This window comes from Gaeumannomyces tritici (assembly GCF_000145635.1).
Source record: "Gaeumannomyces tritici R3-111a-1 unplaced genomic scaffold supercont2.4, whole genome shotgun sequence".
NCBI classification, from domain to species: Eukaryota; Fungi; Ascomycota; class Sordariomycetes; order Magnaporthales; family Magnaporthaceae; genus Gaeumannomyces; species Gaeumannomyces tritici.
In genome coordinates, this window is record NW_008804548.1 from 2,736,032 (window position 1) to 2,754,582 (window position 18,551).

Consider the following 18,551-nt stretch of genomic DNA (forward strand, 5'->3'; position numbering starts at 1 on the left):
CGGCAGCGCCGCCGCCGCCGCGCCGCCGCCGCGCGCCCCGCCGCCCTTGGACGGGGGCGGGCGCACAAAGGCAAAGTCGACGTAGACGGTCTGGTCCAGCAGCTTGGTCTCATGTGCGCCGTCGATGGCGGCGCGCGCCTCTTGGAGCGTCGCGTACTCGATCAGCGCATAGCCCTAGATTTTTTTGATTTTTTTTTCATCATCACCATTGTGTCAGCAAGGCTCTCTCTCTCCCCCTTTCCCTTTCCTCCCTTGCTCAGAAGATTAAAAAAAAGAAGAAAAAAAGAATAACAACACACCTTGACGTATCCGCTCCGCCGGTCCAGGTTGAGGTGCAGGTTCTTAATCTCGCCGTAGTCGCCAAACTTGTCCTGGATGGCCTCCTCGTCCGCTTCCTCGTGCACGTTTGTCGCCATGACGATCCAGCCCTCGATGGACCGCACCGCCGTCGCCTTTGCGTGCGTCTGCATGTCCGCCACCTTGGCCTGCGACGAGCCGCCGCCGCCGCCGCCGCCACCGCCCTCGCCGCCGGTCGTCGGGCTGCCCATGTCGGCAACGACCGCCGCCGCGTCGGCCTCGACCATTTCGACGTCTGCCATTGTCTTTCGTCCAAGTGGGTTTGCCTGTCCTTATTTATTTTTTGGGGTCGTCTGGTTGCGGCAAGGTCGTTGGGTGGATGGAGGGAGGGCTGCTCAAAAGCATGGAGAGAGTGGCACGTCGCGTAGGTCGGGAAGAAGGAGCTCGGCTGAACTGTAACCTTGGGGTACAGGTCGTGGGGCTGGATGGGGCGTCGGTTGGGTTTGCTGTGTGGGTGGGCTGGATATCTTGGCGCAGTAAATGGACAAGCCGTTCTTGAGCTCAGCTTAGCTCGTCGGACAAAGAGCCCCGCGTTTTGGACCACATGCACCGATTGAGAGCTCGAGTCTCGGTTGCTGCACCACAGCACCAAAAAAAAAAAAAGCTGTCGAGGCATCGAGCTGCATCAGCTCAACAGACCCAATCGGTTGCTTGGCAGGGTTCGCCTTAGAATCACGGCTGCGTGCCGACACATCAAAACATGCACTGGACCAGGACATCATCACGTTTCTGCATTCAGATCGGGACTCGGACACAGAAAACATCAAAACTCCATTATTCCCAATTTATCCAAGTCGCAACCTAACACTATGGGTATCGAAAACATCAAAACTCCGTTCTTCCCAGTTTATCCCAGTCGCAATCTAACAATATGGGTATCAATGCTCCGTCATACAATCATCATGTCATCTTTGTAGTCGTATCAGATGCCTCCCAGGCTATCAACGGTAACGTCAAAGTCGTTCATGTCAGACACACCTCCAAGCTTCTCGAGGCCCGAGTACGTCTGTCTCAGTCTGTACACCTGTCTCCTCTTCATCTGGTAGAGCTCCGAGACATTCTTGATCTCCCTCGCAAGCGCGTCTCCCTGGCGCTTGCTGATGGAGGGGTCGTTCTGTGACTGCTCGTCGATGAGCTCAACGAGGCGGTCTGAGGCCTCCTTGGCCTCGCGGCTGACCTGCCTGAACACGATGGCAATGTTCTTGTCGGCCGACTCGCGTGGGTCAGTGGTGGTATCATCCTCGCGGTCCTGCATCTCGCGGGACAGAGGGGCTGGGCGCCGGATCGAGACCCGAATCTTGTCGAGATCTCGGACTCCGGTAGCACGGCTGCCCGATCGGGCGCTGCTGTAGGCCGAACCAGAGGAGCTGCCGCTGGCGACCCTGCTTGTGGTGCGGGTGGTAGTAGTCTTGCTGGCCGTGGACGTGATGATCCTGCTGGCCGAGGATGTGGCGGTCCTGCTAGTGGTAGATGTGGGTGCGGCGGCCGTGCTGGAAGCAATCGGCATAGTGGCGGTCCCGCTAGTGGTAGATGTGGGTGCGGTGGCCGTGCTGGCAGCAGTCGGCATCGCGGCGGGGGCCTTGCTGGCTTGCTCCTGGAGCTCGTGGCTCTTCTTGGATGCCTGCTGGCGGGTCTGGATATCGACATTCTGCTCCTGGAGGATGCCGATCTTCTTCTGGAGATCAAGCGTCCTCTTGCGCTCCTCCTTATGAAGGGTCTGGATGGTAATGTTCTGTTCTTGAAGGACCCCGATCTGCTGCTGCAGGTCATGTATCTTTTTGCATTCCTTCTCGTGGAGCGTTTGGATGGCGATGTTCTGTTCTTCAAGGACTGCGCTCTTCTTCTGGAGATCAAGCGTCCTCTTGCGCTCTTCCTTATGAAGGGCCTGGATGTTGATGTTCTGTTCTTGAAGGACTCCGATCTGTTTCTGCAGATCATGCGTCTTTTTGCACTCCTTCTGGTGGAGCGTCTGGATGGTGGTGTTGTGTTCTTCAAGGACTGCGATCTGCTTCTGCAAGTCATGTGTCATTTTGTGCTCCTTTTCGTGGAACGTCTGGACGCTCATGTGCTGTTCTTGGAGGACTCCGATCTGCTTCTGCAGGTCATGCGTCTTTTTGCACTCCTTCTGGTGGAGCGTCTGGATGGTGATGTTCTCCTCATAAAGAGTCTCGACCTGCTTCTCTAGCATCTTGGTCTTCTGGCACTCCTGCTCGTGAAGGGTCTCGAGCCCATCAATGTGCTTATCGAGAGTGCTGATGTGCTGCTCGAGCACCGAGGTCTTCTTAGATTCCTGGTCGTGCCGAACACGGAGCTCGCCAAGCTCCTGCTCAAGGACCTTCACATTCTTGGAGGATCGGTCGGAGTCGGAGGCGACGCCGCTGTCAGCGCGCTTGCGGGTGGACTTGAGGTGATTGATCTCAGCAGCCAGTCTGGCGATCTCCTCGTGAAGCTTGGTGGCTTCGGCGTGTAGCATGGTGTCGTGGTCGAACAGTGTGCGGACCTCATCGCGGATCTTAGCCATGGTGACGAGTATCTGCTTCTCGTCATTGGTGGTGGAGGTGGAGAAGACGCTGTCGTCATTCTCGTGGTCGCCGCAGTCTTTGAGGTATGCGTGGAAGGGAGGGCGCGGCTTGGTGAAGCATATGCGTCCCGACTCAAGGAACTTGAAGTCAAGAGAGCCGTCCATCAGGGCGTGGAGATGACGGAAGTCAGTCAGTGAGATGGAAGACGTAGGCTCAGTGGCGTCTTGGCCTGAGCGAGGTGCACTTGGGCCACTGGTAGACGTGGGCTTATTCGCGGTTTGGTCTGGGCGATTGACGCTTGGGCCACCTATAGGCACGTGTGATGGTACCGATGACGGTGCTGCGGGGCTGCGGTGGGTCCCGGCCACCACGCGCCGGGCGGACGTACGCGACGCGACCGACGACCGCGACGACCGCGAGAGGGCCCTGGACACGTCCTCACGAGAGCGCTCCACGCGCTGGGGGGCTTGTGGAACTGATGGTCTCGCGGCAACTGATGCTCGAGTGTTGTCCTGCGATGCTTCAGACGAGTCTCCGCCGTATACCTCCTGGTACTTCTTGAGGAACTGCTCGAAGACGGGGTCGTCGGCGGCAATGACGGGCTCTCGAGGAATCTCGCGCGGACGTGCCCGACGCTGTTGAGGGGGCTGGCGGTCTTCTTGAGACGCCAGGGACCGGAAAGGATCATAGGTCCGGAAACGATCCCGGCCTTCTGGGTGAGAGCTGACGGTGGAGATTGTTACGTCTGCGAGGGGGGCGCCGGTGACCTCGTTGAACCTTTGGGCCAACGCGGCCCCGGCTCTGGCAACACGTGCTTGGTATGTTGGGCTCTGCTCCCGAGCTTGCCGAGAGTGGTAGATGCCAGACGACTCGGCGTCTGGGACCGCGCGATTAAAGAGGGCAGACCAGTCGCCAGTCGTGGCAGCCTCACCAAGCTGAATGGCACTAAGGCCGGTGGTGCCATCCGCCGATCCGGTGCTGGATGCGGCCGACATTGTCACAGCGACAGGTAGACGGCAGGTAGATTGGGATTGGATGGAAGGCAGTGATGAGCTGGAATGGAAGGCAGTAATGAGATGTGATTGAAGGCAGAATGCTTGTGAAAGCGCGATGGCGAGAGTGCGATGGCGAAAGTCGGATGCTGAAAGTGCGATTGTGACGACGCGAGCTTGCTCCAAAATGCAATGTTTTGGTTTGTTTGGATTCTGGCAGGACTGGCCGGGGCAGAAGCAGGGACAGGACTAAAAGGCGCTGCGCATTGGCAGTCCCCACCCAGAAAACCGGACCGGGCCCCACTGAGGACACGGCGGAGCGGCAGAACCAGAGCGGCAGAGTCCCCCGTCCTTGCCCCGCCAAAATCCATGACAATTAATGACCGCGACTGCCCCTCACCGGTACCTGCATTTGTCCCGCCAAACCCCCTCGATCAAACCACCTTGGCGCAGATCGCGGGAGGATGACGCAACCACAAAGCACCGCCCAATGGAACCATCATGGAATGCATCAATTGTGATTGAGCAACCACGAGACCCGAGAAGCCACACCCAACAGCACAGTTACCACCTGATAAGCATCACTTCCGATAGCGCCAATTGGGGCCCGCCCGGGCGGACCAGACGATTGTCTGCCCTGGATGCCACCATCCCCGCTCCACCTGGTACTTCATGTTGCGGTAGTAAAAGTCAGCCCTATATGCCGTTGCAACAAGGAGCACCCTCCAAGGGCAGAACGCCGACATCCACACGCATCACCAAAAAGCGTGCAAAAGACCCATGAGTCCAGAAGCAGGTCAGCAGCCGCCCAAGAGTAGAGTGCGGGTATCCACGACCACAGTGCAAGAAGGCCTCGGCGCGTGAGAAGCAGGTCGACTGCCTCGAGCAGTACGCCAGCAAGGCCACCACTGCGTCTGCTACTACTTGACCTTTACGATCCCTGACACCTATAATTTGCTTCGATGGTATATTTAGATGGAAGTAGAAGACGCGAAGGGATGAAAGGCAGCAATTGAGAGTGCTAAACATGGTGAACCCCCCTCCGCCATCGACCTCGAAGATCCATGGCAGGCCGGTGTTCTGGGTTCCGACTATACCCCAGTCGGAGACTGAAGTGGTAGAAAGGCTCTTTGGCGCGTCTTCCGCTAGTGCGCGAGGGGGTGCTTGTTGGACTGATGGTCTGGCAGCAACCAAAGCTCGAGTGTTATAGTGGGGCTTGCCCGTTATGCATTGGGCAAACGCACGCGACGCGACAGAAGGGCGGGAGAGGTTCTTGGACGGGCCCTCCGCTGGTGCACGAAGAAAGGCTGCTGGAGGAATGACAGTAGGAATAAAACAGGAACAATGATAAGAATAAGAACAGAAAGAAAATAAAAACAGGAAAAGCCCATAGAATTAACGATTGTAATACCTGGGACCTGTAAGACTACCATCTTTTTTTGTGGTGGGCGTGGTGGCGAAGTCGTCGGTCGGTGCTGAAGATCGTGACCCAGTTGCCGGCAGCGGCCGCCTCGCCCGGTTCAACGAGCCGAGGCCATCGCGGCACTGCCCAGCCATCGAGGTCTGGTACTTTAGGGGGCGGCGCGAGGGTAAATGCTCGGCGAGCGATCTAGGAGGCAAGATCGGTTGAGGACTGCCGCCATGCCACCCGGACCTGAATCTCCCAGCAAAGCCGAGGACAGCAAGACCCAAAGAGTACCAGGATGGGTCGTGACGGAAATGCCACATGGGTCTCTCGAAGACGAACATGTTGTTGTAGACGGTCCACACGCGGAACACTTCGACAAGCTCTTCCCCTCGGCCACTGCTTATCCACAGACTGTCTGTATGATGCCGTAATCCATCGTGGACGGAGAAACCTACACAAAGGCTGCCGCGGGCTAGACAAGAGTAAGGCGGAGAGGAAGGCATGCTACTCACAGAAGACGATACTGTCGGCCGCGGCACCGACACTAGAAGTAAGGCCACAACTCCTTGATGCCAGTGAAGCACGCCATGTTATCGACAAGACCACTGGTCTGCTACTGTAATCGCTCGCCCAGTTCCATGGCACCCGGGTCGATGCCATACGCTGGATCTCTCTACTGAAGCGGCGACATCATCGGCAACTCGGGCCTGACACCTCGGGTGTTGATAGGAGCTTGTCGTGTTTGTCACTGTGGGATCCGGCCTGGATATCTCTTAGACCGGCAACCATGTTGGCGGACCGAGGTGAAGATCTTGTCCGGAAGACTGATGGCAAGTTGGGTAACAAGGTGTGGGATTGAACGGCGGGACTAGGTAGGCGGCGTCAACCGATACCTATAGTGCCAGATCGTGAACTCTCGGACACGATTGCGACCAAAGCCGGGAGGACACGCAACAAGTGGATCAAGCGACTGTCGGGGCTGCGTCATCGAGTTCGACGGAACCAAACGTGGTCCAAACTGACCGACTGCGTGACGAACAAGGCCGAGAAGGAAGTCCTGTGCGATGGCAAGCAGGACTCCAGGTGTGTGATGCAAAAGGTGATTGCAGGGATGAATGGCACAAGGTTCGGTGGCTCGACCGGTCTGCTGTGAGTGGAGATCGCGTCGTTCTGTGCCGTGCAGATGTGTCAGCGGTGCTACGTGGAGTGGAATAAACAAGAATGGAAGCCGTTGATATATGTATTTTCGGGGGTGACATACCTGGGCTCGGGAATCCTGGTTGGTCGGCGTCACCCATCTCCCTTTTGTGCTCTGGGTGGACAGGGCGTGGGGGCCAAGGGCACGGATCGGTGAAAGTAGACGTCGAGATACAAATCAGAGAGCCGAAGACATGCCGACAGGTCCCCCACCGCTGCGGGTGAGTCGAGGATGGCAAGAAAAATGGCGGTCTTCGAGGATTGGTAGTTGATCATACAGGGAAAAACAGCAGACTGAGGCCATTGACGGATGGAGGCAGGGAGGCCAGGCAGCTCGTGCCGTATTGGATGAGCAATCTGAGCAGTGTAGTCGTGGCGAGGGCGCCCCTTGCAGTTAGTATGCATGGGCGGAAGCTTGGCTGGTGGAATACTGTCGACAAGGCCGGGTAGGCTGGCTGGAACATACCTTGACAAGCGTACTGGTTGTCTCGCCCATCTCCACGACAAAAGAATGGGCGTGCTATTGTTGGGCCCGATACTCGATTTGGGTGGTTGTGTACGTGGGGCCCGAGGCTAGTCGAAGGCTGGCGGCCAGCTACCCGCTGCGGTAGCTTACCCAACATTCTTCCAGCCAGGGGCGGCGCTGGTGGACGAGGACGCCATGCCAGTCCGGACGCCTAATGCGGCCGACCTAGTCTCCGACTCTGCAGTGGCTTAGGCTTTGGTAGAGATCTGACCCCTGGCTGTGGGTAGCTGTTCCGATAATGCCGGGGGGAGGTGTGATCGGAGACATGGAGCCTATGTCTGATGTGCCCGTGGGCAAAGCTAAACGTGAGAGAGGTGGGCGAGTGGATGAAGCGTAGGAGAGGGACACAGGCCGGGAGGGGGAGGTAAGCAATGGACCCATCACCGGAGCCGATGTTGGTCGGCTAGGTTGTTCTTGCTTCACTCGCAAGCATCCCCAGAGGCAGCGCGGGCAACACCTGGCTAGGTTATGGATGGCGGCAGAGGCTACTCTTGCTTGTGGTATAATAAATGGGGGCTTCAAGTACGCCTAAAGTCTGGAAGGGACGGTATGGTTAACTCGAGGGGGGTCATGGGGGCGGGAGATGTGTGGATAATGGAGGAAGGAGGACCTGTCGTACGTCATTCTAGAGACACAGCCAACGGACGAACGTCGTTTTGGACTGAATTCTGGGTAGGTATACTGCCACGCTCACTATAAAAAAGATGGCAGTTTTACAAGTTCCAGGTATTATGATTATTGGTACCATACGTTTTCGTGTTTTAAATACTTTCTTTCCTTTTGCTATCATTATTCTTATTATTATTCCTATTATTGTTCCTGTTTTTATTCCTGTTGTCGTTCCTAGTGTTGTTCCTGGTGTTATTCCCATTTTAATCTTCAAGACTGCCATTCTTTTGTGGTGGGCGTGATTATTTATTGATGGTGACAGGTATGTGATATGGATTGCTATTGATACTCGGCATGCCTTGTTGTCCGTCGATCTGGAACTGGGTATGGCTCAAACCCAAAGCACCGTCAAGACATCGAGAATGAAAAGCAGTTTGAAGTCCTTGCAGCAGTCGGCGCACGTCTCTTGGATCTTCTGCCGAAAGCTGCACCGAAATATCTAGAGAAGGCCGGATCATCATCTTCAACTTGATTGCAGTTGAGTACGCTGGGCTCAGTTGCGACAAGGGGCTTTATTCACCATCGTGATATTACCTGCCGTGTCAGCGCAGATAAGGCCGGCAATCAACTACGTAAATCAGCAGCACATAGCAGACGAACCAAACTCCCTTGGGACAGAGCTGTCGTCTAGCTTCTATAGGCAACCCCAAATTTTATCCATTCTCCCAGACGGCAAGTCAAGTGCCCCACCATCATCGCTCGCCGGCCAGCCGCCTGCTCTGGACCTCACCAAGAGCATTCTTCCCGCTGAGGAAGGTCACGGCGCTGACGACGCCAATGAGCGGGAGGACCTGGAACAGGGTCCAGCCGCTGTAGTAGAGGAAGAAAATACCCTCCATGGCAAGAATGGAGCCGAAGAAGGTCGCGTGCGACACAGGCGAAGCGCCGAGGGCCTTTTGCAGGTGGTTTAGGTTGGCGCCAAGGAGTGACCACTGTAGATCAACGTAACGTCGGTTAGAAAAAGTCGATAAACCCAGCCGCACGTGCGATGCCCAACGATAGGCCCAGGGTTGAATAGGCGACTTACGCTGATGAACAGGATCGGCACAGTGGCCGCGACGGCAGCGGCAAAGACAAGAGACACGATCTTGGGCGGCGAGCGGGGGTCGTCGCGAAAGACATGATGAATCTCTGGCTTCTTGGCGTAGCGGACCGGCGCGTCCGCCTCGGCGGCCGGCACCGCGGCGTCCTGGGCGAGCTCGACTTCAAACACGGGGGCTACAACGCCCTGCGCCGAGCCGAAGGAGCCGATCACGATGGACGCGCGGACGGGCTTGCTCGACTTGAGGAGCTGTTCGGGCACGTCCTTGTGCGCCTGTGGGGTTTGGAAGAGCAACTCCGGTGTTAGCCTGGGTCGTGTCGCTGCGAATTTCTATGGCCTGCAGATGTAGCTGGGACGACCCACAATCTGAACGACAGCCTTGCCGTTCTCCTTGACGGTGAACGGGAATGGGGCCTCGAGACCGGTCTCGGGCTCCTGCAGGAGGACAAACGCCTGGTGCGGCCGCTTAGCCTTGCCACCGTCCTTGGTCGTGAGGATGACCTTGAGGGAGTCGGCGCTGCCGAGGCGCAGGCTCTTGGAGAGGGGCGACATTGCGCTCAGCCTAGGGGAGAGAGCGAGAGTGCCACCCAAGTCAGCGCGGGTTCCGAGTGGTGACTGGTTCCGGGGAATCGGCCGTACTTCTCCTTGACGGGGTCCCCGCCCTTTTTCGCAGAGACACTGACGGAGGCATCGTCGAAAGTCCAGGCCGTGGCGGCCTGGGCGACGCCAGCTGCTAGGAGCAGGACAGCCGAGGCGGCGGATCTGAGCAGTACCATGTTTGCTCTGTCGGCTTAGGTTGTGTGAGGTGTCAATTGCAATTGACGGGCGGATTGTGGTGCGGACAGAGAGCTTGCTCAACCAAGACCAGACAGCTTCGCGATCAAGACACCTGTTGAAGCTCCATGCCCCAGCTGCTGTTACGTGGCGGCGGCTGGACCCACACGGGTGCGGCACTGTGGAGACTCGGCCAGTGAATTGCGACAGAGGCGACATGCGAGTCACGTGGGAACATTCCGTTGTCAGCTTCTCCCCTCCCCCTAGATCAGTCTGTAAGGCTGAGATTCAGGTGGTCACGCGAGGGGAATATTCACAAGGTGTGTATTGATATATTCTAGACTCGGATCCGAACCCCATGTTTGGAGCTCGTGGCGTGCGACTCAACTTAAAGCACAGCCCTCAGTGTTAAGTGAGACACCGCCAGCACCCAGCCCATTTACTCTGCCAATCCATAACTGGCTCTGAAAAGGCCGCAGCAGGCAATAACAATATCCTCACATCTAAAATGCAGAGCCCAACAAGATCATCTAAAGCTCGTCCTTCTCCCTCTCAGACTTCATATCTATAGGGTTGACAAACAGCCCGTCCAGCTCCATCCACTCGGCGGCAAAGGCCGTGACGAGCTTGGCCCAGTCCTGGAGCGCCGCGGCGTCGAGGTGCTCGGCATCGTCTTCCATCTTGTGCCACACGCTCGGGAACGGGGTCGGGATGACGTGCAGGATGTCGACTCCGCGGTTCATGAAGGGCACGTGATCGTCTAGGACGTATCCGCCTGGGACGAAGTGGTACGACCGCTTCTCAACCTCGGGGAAGAAGGGGCTCGGCGGGTTGCTCTGCAATAGGTCCAGCTTGCGCATGCGGCCCTCGATCTCAGCGAGGTTCTGGTACGCCCAGTGCGTGGGTTTGAAGTAGGAGGGGATGGTGGGGTTCGCGGCCCCGAGGAGGTCCAGGAGCATGAAGAGGCTAATGGACTTGATCGAGGTCTGGTGTATGGATGACGCGGGGTAGACCTCATTTTCCCAGTCGGCAGCAAGGGCTCTGTGCAGCGATGAGACGAAGGGGTCGTTAGCTCCGGATAAAAGGACACACCCCGTCAGCCCGATCCATACCTTGAGCCGTAAAGCGAATCGGTGTCCGTCCAGGACACCCAGGCCTCCTCGCCATCTAGCAGCACGATCTGCACGCCCTTCTCCTCCTCGATCCCGGTGCCGACGTCGCCGCTCGTCATCATCCTAGCCCACCTTTCGGTCAGGGGCGCGTCGATGCTGCGGGCGACGTGCATTAGGATGGCGCAGGGGGCGGCGCTATCGGTGGCGCCAATAAAGCCCTCGGGCACGACCAGGCTGTCGTAGTGGGCGACCAGGGTCAGGCGGGCGACGTCCCCGGCGGCGGCCCAGGGCGGGTCGCGGCGGAAGATGAGGTTGCGGAACGGGACATCCCGGTCGCCCGTGGCGGGGGTCTTGGACGTGGAGTTGTGCCAGACGACGGACCACTCTGGGAGGCGGCGCGAGAAGAAGTCGACAAAGTGAGACTGCACCTTCTCGGAGCCGAGGGTGCCCGGCACGCGGGGGATCAGGATCGGGGCCAGGAGGGCGCCCTCGCGGATGTCAAAGTCGGCACCGGCGGCGGGTATGTTTTTGAGGCTTGCGTCGGAGAGTTTGCCATATGCAGAGACAAGTGGCAGCGGCAGCAGCAGCGCCATGCATAGGCGGACCACGAGGGCCGCCGCGTCTCCAAACATGTGGCACAAAACACGCGGCCTGCCTGGCGTGGCGGCAGTGTATTCGGTGGTGGGCGTCGGAGGCGGCTGACGGGGCCCGATGGATTGCCGAGGAGCGCAGCTGAGCCGTCCAATTGTTGCGAGGCGATCGACGCCGTCGGGTTCGACAGGGGACACGACGCCCCAACACCACACCCCGGTTCCGCCTGCAGTTCCGCCTGCAGGACCCCTCCCCAATATCCAATCCAGCCGATGCTCCTTCGGGGCATCATTGATGTCTTCTTTCCGCACCCCGCTCCCCGGCGAGGGAGGCGCGCCCAGCTCGAGTGCATCCCAGCGAAATCTCGGTATCCCCTCGTCTCGCAAGTGCCTTCCCACGGTGCCACGCTACCGAGATTCCTTCCTGCTTCGAACAGTTCCACGGCCAAAGTGAGAGCCCGGGCTGTGGCTCAGCGCAATTAGGCTTAATTTGATTCAGTTTGGCTTCTCGCCGTCATGCGACATCCCTACACCCCCACTCCGCCAAGCGACCACTCAGCCTGGGCTGTAGGGGTCCAAGCTGCTGGCCGCTGTGGATGCACCCTCCCGTCGGGGAAACCAACCCGATGGTATTGTTGGCGCTTTCGGACGAGGGAGGATGGGACAAGGACGGGAGAGCCGCAGCCGGCGAGTGAGACCAACCTCTGGCGCCTGGGCTTGAGGGCTTGAGGTAAGTATCGTCATTCTCTGACGGCCAGCCATGATTTGGGGGAGCTTTTGGTAGAGTCTAGTCTAGTCCGGTCTAGGTAAGTTCCTGTCGGGTTCCAAGACGCGCATTCAAGAGAAACAAAACAAGCCTTGATCCTCTAGGCCACCAGTCATGCTAGTGACGCGAAGTCGCCTGTGCGCACAGCATGTTTATGTTTCATTCATCTCAGGCCAACATCCTCTTCTGTTAAAGAATCCAACGCTAGCTGCCGGGCGGACTAGACGATTCATGGTTTTCGGGGCCTCGAGAGACAGCATGCATGTCGCACGAGGTGGCATTGGCAACCCGTTCGGCAAACCGTCCAGCAAACGCCCCATCTCAAAAATCAAGCCTAACTGCGCTGCAAAGCAAAATGCAACAACGGCTGCAGTCAGACAGCTCGGACGAGCTCGCCGCGCCTCGCATGCTTTCCTTGGAGCAGCTTACCATCACGAGCTGGAGCCCGGAGCTTTCTGCGCGCAGGAGCTAGAACATGATGAATACGAGCCATCCCGCATCAGTCCAGACCCATCTCCCCCACACCCTCCCAGGGTTTGCCGCCACTCAATAGCGCCGCCGCGATGGTTCCGGACAGCGTATTCCGCCCGCCCAGTGAGACAGACAGGTGTTTTGCCTGAAAAAAGACAAAGAAAAACCTGGGGGTGATCATCAGCATAACCGATACGTGAGTCGGTCTTGGGCTGGCACAGTGGTGAAATACGAATTGCGCTGCGAGTGGCACCCCGTGATGAAGATTGGGGATTCGATATTGATTGCCCGATATCTGAGAGCGCCACCTTCGCACATGCCGTCTGGAGAGTGCGACACGGAGTAGCGCTCCCGTAAAACCAGACATTGTGAGAGACATTGGGCTGTCTCCCACTGGGCAATATCTAGTGATAACGCCAACCTGTCTGCACCCAACCTAGCCTACGACGTCCGCAATAGTCGCTTATCGAGGGCCCATCTCAACGTCGTCGCCGCGCGTCGGAGCATTGTTCGCCTGACTGGCGGCTGGGTCTATTCCCTTCGGGGCTTCAAATGGGCTGGTCATCGGCTTGGGGGTCATGCAGCTGCAAGCCTTCACAAATGGGAAGAAAACAGTACCGGCGGCGGCGCGTTCCACTTGCGAGAGGACCCTGTCGCTCGAGAGAATCAAAACAAAGCAGGCGTCTGGATTGGGCCGGCGTGGGCGTGAGTTGCAGCCTAGGGCGGGCCCCAGCACCACCCATAACCCCTGCACCCGCCGAAGCTAACCCACCTGGTGACCACCTGGGCGACGCACCCCCAGCGTGACCCGCGCTAGCCAAGCCAAGCCGGGCGACCAGAGCGGACAGGCAGTGTGGTAATTGCTCGATGGCATCGTGGAGCCAGCCGACGGGGCTGTCCACAGGGTGATACGGCACATGGGATGAGATGGGACGGTGTCCCTTGCCCCCCCGGCTGCGCAATGTCCTCATTTGCTCTCCTATTATTCCCTGTCCCCCATGGTCCGGACCATACAAGTAGCGTCTTTGCTGCTTTCCTTTCCTTCTCCGTGGTCCCAGCCCCTCCTCGTCACCAGGCTCTGTCTGATAACATTCGTTCTCGTTGTCGATTCCATTCGCTTTTGCCGACGACTTTCTTGCCCAGTCGCACACGCTTCCGCCATTCCATAATCCTCTGGGTCTAATAATACCTAATTCCTCGACCTCGACCTCGATCTCGATACGATTTTAATTCGCCTTGATATTTTCTCACAAAAACACCACACATCCAAAATGGTTTCCCTGAGGTCAACTCTCATGGCGGCTGCCGCCATTGTCGCCGGCGTCCAGGCCGACTACTTCATTCAGCCCTCGAGCGTGCCGCTGGGCACCCGGAACGCGTGGTGCACGAGCCAGAAGACCCAGTGCCCACCGATCTGCCTCGACATGGACCCTGCCTCAGGCAGGCCAATCAAGAACACCTGTGACGCCGTGAGTAGACGTCACTTTGATGTCTTGAGTATTCCGTCGTGGACTAACAGGGTTCGAAACATAGGCCACCCTGAACTACGAGTGTCTCTGCGGAAACAACGTCGCGCCCAACCTCACGTGAGTACGCCCTTCGTGACCGTCGTTCGCAGGGACGTTATGGATGGGGATGACCATCTGGCTAACATATTACTTGCCCATGTCACAGCGAGTACTCCCTCACCATGCCGTACCACAAGTGCGTGCAGTTCCAAGAAAACTGCGTCGGTAACTGCGGTCTCGCCAACAACGCTTGCGCCGACTCCTGCCGCAAGGACATCAAGTGCGGCGCTGCGAGCCCCAAAGGAGCCACCAACATCACGGCGTCGAGCACAGCCGGTGGCAGCGCCGCCGCCACGTCGACGACCTCCGGCCCCACGCTCCAGACCGGGTTCGGCAACGCCGGCGGCGGTGGTGGTTCCAGCTCCAGCAACTCGCTGCAGGCTTCGCTGTCCCTGGCCCTCGCCATCACCGGCGTTCTCGTTGCCCCGCTCATGCTGTAAGCAGGGCATAAAAATGGTGGGCGCGATGGCCGGTCGTTCGCGTCGGGTATTGGGGGCTCGACATCACTGTCGCAAGACCATCCCGGGTCTTGCGGCTATTGTCAGTACGGGGTCATGTTTCATCGGTCCTAGGTTGAAGAGCAGGAACGAGCAAAAAGGAAATTGACAAGCTTTAATGGCGTGCATTTCGAGCATGTTTTTTTCTCGGAGTCGGCGTTGCTGCATGGTTCTCGACTGTTGCATCGGAACCCGTTAATATATATAGACGTCTCTCGACGTCGTGCTCTTGGGCTCAGGTTTATGTCTCGCATCGTCCCAGTGTCAATTCCTTGGTCCACGCATCCCATTGTGGCGTTTCGTGACGCAACATGAGGCTAGCAAGGCCCGATACTCATCCCAGAGGGCTGCACACGAGCGATTGGTCCTCCGCTCATGAGCCGCCTTGATCTGCGGATGGCCTCGATGCGTTGGGATAGCCTAGGCAAATATTAGCGACTACTCACCGCAACAACATCGGGTCTCGTGTCCAGAGTGTCTTGTGACACTACTTCCCGCTGCACGTTGACACGCAGGCAGCCAGACAGGACGGCCGTTGAGCAGCGTGCGGTGGGTTGGAGGCAGGCATGTGCCTTGCATATAATAATACCACGATGGGGGAATTTTCATGTTGTGGTAATGGTTTCCCGCTGCCAGCTGTCGAGGGCAGGGCTGCGATTGAGACCATCAACAGTCAGCTTAGCGGCTCAACGACTTTCACGTGCCAATTTCTGAATCCCTGCCGGCCCTCCATCGGCTTCGGCGTGATGGCCCGGGGTCCGCTGAACGCAGGTGACCCGATTGGACTAAAGCAAAGCAGCGATTGATTTTTTTTTCATGTCGCTTTCTGTCAGCTTGGCCAATTGCTGGCTCCCCGGAGCTCAAGGGCAAACAGGACGGATTATCAGATGGGACAACAGAACCAGGAGTCATGGATGTCTGGCACGGGTGGGAGATGCGGTGGGCAGAGGCCAATAAGCTTCATGCCCCTCCTCGACTGAATTGCCCTGGCAGAGAGATGTTCTCGTTCGTGCAAGAAGCAGCACATGAGCACGAATCAATGGATCACAGCTGCAGCTCGCCCGAATCTGGCGCAAGGTACCATTCAAGGCTGTGCCAAAGTGGGTAATTCCGGCTTTGCCGACCGGGTTGGGAAGCAGCGCGTGCAGGATATTTCGCGTCGTCCGGTACGTTGTCGTTTGCACACAGCACTGTGAGCACACATCCAGAGCAGCAGCGGCAAAGAAAGGGGGCCCGCCCTGCATGTGGGAACTGCAGGGGGACTTGGTGCGTGCATGTGCCTGCTTTCTGCTGGTCTGTCCTCAAGTTGTGCTGGCCTTCTGGTCCAATGCGGTGTGCAAAAAAACGTGCTTGCTCATGGCTCGGCTGTATTTGAATTTGACCTCTCCAGCTGCAAGTGACGCTTGAAAAACCTCGCAGTGAAACCCCCCAGCAGTTCTCCTCCTCCCGCGCCAACCCGCATGTTTTAGCTAGTACCACTACCCGCTGGCGCGCGCGCACTGCTGCCGACCTCTGTCCATTTCTTACAACTGCTCCTGCTGTCGCCCTGCCGCTTTCCGGAGCATGCCCGCAACACCCCAGCTAGGCGCATGAGCCACCAAAGCTTCCCTCCCGCATCCCGCACATCCCTGGGCAGATCGCTGTATCCCGCCGCTGCCCCTTTCCTTGTCCCGACCGCGGCCAGCCAAACAAGACTTTCCATCCGACCCGACCAGTCTGCCATCCAGACGTCTCGCCGGCAACTCCTCGTTCGCCCGCCATCGTCGCCATCATGGCTCCAACAGACAGCAGTAAGCCCACACCCCTGGCCGAGCACCCACTGACTGCCCGCGGCCCTATGACGACAGCGCAGCGCGCAATGACGGGGACGCAGGCTAACGAGCGCACGCCCCTCGCGCGCCCTCCTGCAGAGACGGCAACCGCCGAGTGCATCTCGGACGATGCGCTCATACACCTCAAGTCGTACAAGTACTCGAGCGTCGACAAGTCGCCTGTCTCCAAATACATCATGCAGCCTTTTGTACGCGATTCCGATTCCGCCCACCACTGGCCTCCCCATCCGTCCCTCGCGCGCTCCAAGACGTCCGAGTACAATGAAAGATACAATGAAGAAAACACAAACCGAGAGAGGGCATCGTCGCTAACCGTTCAATGCCGAGTTGGGTTGGCTCTTTACCTAGTGGAACGCGTCGGTCGAACTGCTGCCCATGTGGCTCGCGCCCAACATGGTGACCCTGATAGGGTTCGGCTTCGTTCTTTTCAACGTGGGGCTTCTGGTCCTTTTTATGCCGGATCTTGAGGGACCGGTACGTCATTGTGCGCGTGTATAAAACTAGCGAGAAAGGGGGCCCCTGGTTCTGCCCTCCCCTATGGAACGCTAGACCAAGCACGAAAAAAAGGAGAGCTGGTGGACTGACACATCCCCTCGGCCGCTTCCGCGTGCAACATCCACAGGGACCGTCATGGCTATACTACAGCTTCGCCTTTGGGCTGTTCATGTACCAGACCCTGGATAACCTCGACGGCAAGCAGGCCAGGCGCACGGGCATGTCGAGCGGGCTGGGCGAGCTCTTCGACCATGGCATCGACTCGCTCAACTGCACCCTGGGCAGCCTCCTCGAGACGGCCGCCATGGGCCTCGGCGTGTCCAAGTCGGGCGTCTTCACGGCGCTCTGCCCCTGCCTGCCCATGTTCTTCTCGACCTGGGAGACGTACCACTCGCACACGCTCTACCTCGGCCGCATCAACGGCCCCACCGAGGGCATCCTGATCGCCTGCTCCATAATGGCCATTTCGGGCTACTACGGCCCGGGCATCTGGACGGAGCGGTTCGTCGACATGGTGGGGGCTGAAAATATGTTTGGCTACGCCGACATGCTGGGCGACTACTCGATCCGCGACTTCTGGATTGTCATCATCATCAGCTCCCTGCTGCTCACCCACGTCCCCTTCTGCATCTACCACGTCGCCCTGGCACGCCGCTCCAGGGGCCTGCCCGTGGCGCCCGTGTTCCTCGAGTGGACGCCCATGGCCGTCTTCACGCTCTCCATCGGCGCCTGGGTCTACTCGCCCTTCTCGACCATCCGCAGCGGCAACCACATCGTTCTCTTCTGCTCCACCATGTCCTTCGTCTTTGGCCGCATGACGACAAAGATGATCCTCGCCCACCTGACTCGCCAGCCCTTCCCCTACTGGACCGTCATGCTGTGGCCCCTGGTCGGCGGCGCCGTTCTGGGCAACCTCCCGCACCTCGGGCTCGCCGCCGTCTCGGCCGACGTCGAGCTGGCCTACCTGTGGGGGTACTTCTTGTTCGCCGCCGTCGTCTACTCGCGCTGGGCGTACCTCGTCATCACCAGCATCTGCGACTACCTCGGCATCAACGCCCTGACCATCCCACGCGAGAAGCAGGAGGAGAACAGGCGCAAGATGCTGGAGCAGAAGCAAAAGCCCGTCGCCAATGGGGCCACTAATGGTGTCGCCAACGGCAACAGGAAGAAGGTGCAGTAAAAAGGTTCCAGCAAGAGCGCCGTCGTGGGACTGCTGCCGAGGTCCGAGTCTGCTATGGTGATCACTTTTTGTCGCTCATGTCCATTTATCGGTAGCATTCATTCTCCTCTCTCGTCCGGTCTTTCTGGTGGTGCCCTGTCTCTCCAAAAGGATGGAAGGGGCTGGTTTTTATACACTATAATAATGGTTCGGTCGGCATGAATAGGGTGTTGCATTTGCATCGCATGCTTGCAAGGGTCGGCGTTGAAGGACGGACGGACGTTTTTTTTTCTTGGAGATTTCGATCCATGGGGTTTGTATATAGCCTGTGACCGTGGAAGGGACACCAGCCGCTGTCTGTTGTCGTTGAATTTTCTTTTTCTTTTTTTAACCTCTGCGAAGCCTGACGGAGATCTCGACATTGGGGACCACAATTTCTGATCAATTGCTGAAAGGGTATGATGGAAGTGTCCAATCGTTGCCATGTGTGATTACGTGACGGGAGTCTTCACGGAGCCCCCCCATGCCTCATCCGGGCGTGACAGTTATCGCCGCAGAGGACGTGCATGCGGCG

The 18,551-nt window shown here is 58.1% G+C and overlaps 7 protein-coding genes across 7 annotated transcripts in view; 2 read left to right on the plus strand and 5 right to left on the minus strand.

Moving 5' to 3' along the window:
• The window catches only part of GGTG_08321 (RNA-binding protein 8A), a gene marked incomplete at its 3' end in the record, with an annotated part of 2,098 nt that extends 1,139 nt beyond the window's left edge, over positions 1-959 (minus strand). The window contains exons 1-2 of the mRNA XM_009226161.1: positions 300-959; positions 82-174 (exon numbers count right to left, since the gene is read on the minus strand). Of these exons, the coding sequence (XP_009224425.1) occupies positions 82-174; positions 300-599 (393 nt within the window). The 5' untranslated portion in view covers positions 600-959. The remainder of the gene's footprint in view (positions 1-81; positions 175-299) is intronic.
• Positions 960-1,073: 114 nt separating this feature from the next.
• Positions 1,074-3,874, minus strand: GGTG_08322 (hypothetical protein; the record flags this gene model as incomplete). The annotated part of the gene is made up of 1 exon (XM_009226162.1): positions 1,074-3,874. One exon carries the CDS (start codon positions 3,872-3,874, stop codon positions 1,280-1,282), a length of 2,595 nt encoding a protein of 864 aa, XP_009224426.1. The 3' UTR covers positions 1,074-1,279.
• A 1,392-nt stretch (positions 3,875-5,266) lies between these two features.
• On the minus strand, positions 5,267-5,939 carry GGTG_08323 (hypothetical protein; the record flags this gene model as incomplete). Its single annotated transcript, XM_009226163.1, has 2 exons — positions 5,267-5,694; positions 5,792-5,939. 2 exons carry the CDS (start codon positions 5,937-5,939, stop codon positions 5,267-5,269), a joined length of 576 nt encoding a protein of 191 aa, XP_009224427.1.
• A 1,811-nt stretch (positions 5,940-7,750) lies between these two features.
• On the minus strand, positions 7,751-9,627 carry GGTG_08324 (hypothetical protein). The gene is made up of 4 exons (XM_009226164.1): positions 9,353-9,627; positions 9,077-9,275; positions 8,699-8,986; positions 7,751-8,603 (listed from the first exon to the last, which is right to left on the minus strand). The coding sequence occupies exons 1-4, from the start codon at positions 9,487-9,489 to the stop codon at positions 8,364-8,366; spliced, it is 864 nt and encodes a 287-aa protein (XP_009224428.1). The 5' UTR covers positions 9,490-9,627; the 3' UTR covers positions 7,751-8,363.
• A 166-nt stretch (positions 9,628-9,793) lies between these two features.
• Positions 9,794-11,749, minus strand: GGTG_08325 (glutaminyl-peptide cyclotransferase). The gene is made up of 2 exons (XM_009226165.1): positions 10,600-11,749; positions 9,794-10,528 (listed from the first exon to the last, which is right to left on the minus strand). Exons 1-2 carry the CDS (start codon positions 11,229-11,231, stop codon positions 10,018-10,020), a joined length of 1,143 nt encoding a protein of 380 aa, XP_009224429.1. The 5' UTR covers positions 11,232-11,749; the 3' UTR covers positions 9,794-10,017.
• Positions 11,750-13,447: 1,698 nt separating this feature from the next.
• Positions 13,448-14,776, plus strand: GGTG_08326 (hypothetical protein). Its single transcript, XM_009226166.1, has 3 exons — positions 13,448-13,895; positions 13,960-14,012; positions 14,101-14,776. Exons 1-3 carry the CDS (start codon positions 13,698-13,700, stop codon positions 14,432-14,434), a joined length of 585 nt encoding a protein of 194 aa, XP_009224430.1. The 5' UTR covers positions 13,448-13,697; the 3' UTR covers positions 14,435-14,776.
• A 494-nt stretch (positions 14,777-15,270) lies between these two features.
• On the plus strand, positions 15,271-18,484 carry GGTG_08327 (cholinephosphotransferase 1). The gene is made up of 4 exons (XM_009226167.1): positions 15,271-16,281; positions 16,402-16,511; positions 16,672-16,797; positions 16,946-18,484. Exons 1-4 carry the CDS (start codon positions 16,263-16,265, stop codon positions 17,996-17,998), a joined length of 1,308 nt encoding a protein of 435 aa, XP_009224431.1. The 5' UTR covers positions 15,271-16,262; the 3' UTR covers positions 17,999-18,484.
• Positions 18,485-18,551: the final 67 nt, after the last annotated feature.

Excerpts from the sequence above, each read along its gene's own strand:
- GGTG_08324 (XM_009226164.1), bottom strand. The coding sequence starts at position 9,489 with ATGGTACTGCTCAGATCCGCCGCCTCGGCTGTCCTGCTCCTAGCAGCT. Across the intron at positions 8,987-9,076 it reads GCAAGGCTGTCGTTCAGATT|GCGCACAAGGACGTGCCCGA; the intron begins GTGGGTCGTCCC and ends CAAACCCCACAG. Across the intron at positions 8,604-8,698 it reads TGCCGATCCTGTTCATCAGC|TGGTCACTCCTTGGCGCCAA; the intron begins GTAAGTCGCCTA and ends GTTGATCTACAG.
- GGTG_08325 (XM_009226165.1), bottom strand. The coding sequence starts at position 11,231 with ATGTTTGGAGACGCGGCGGCCCTCGTGGTCCGCCTATGCATGGCGCTG. Across the intron at positions 10,529-10,599 it reads GATTCGCTTTACGGCTCAAG|AGCCCTTGCTGCCGACTGGG; the intron begins GTATGGATCGGG and ends ATCGCTGCACAG.
- GGTG_08326 (XM_009226166.1), top strand. The coding sequence starts at position 13,698 with ATGGTTTCCCTGAGGTCAACTCTCATGGCGGCTGCCGCCATTGTCGCC. Across the intron at positions 13,896-13,959 it reads TCAAGAACACCTGTGACGCC|GCCACCCTGAACTACGAGTG; the intron begins GTGAGTAGACGT and ends TTCGAAACATAG. Across the intron at positions 14,013-14,100 it reads AACGTCGCGCCCAACCTCAC|CGAGTACTCCCTCACCATGC; the intron begins GTGAGTACGCCC and ends CCCATGTCACAG.
- GGTG_08327 (XM_009226167.1), top strand. Across the intron at positions 16,512-16,671 it reads AATACATCATGCAGCCTTTT|TGGAACGCGTCGGTCGAACT; the intron begins GTACGCGATTCC and ends CTCTTTACCTAG. Across the intron at positions 16,798-16,945 it reads TGCCGGATCTTGAGGGACCG|GGACCGTCATGGCTATACTA; the intron begins GTACGTCATTGT and ends CAACATCCACAG.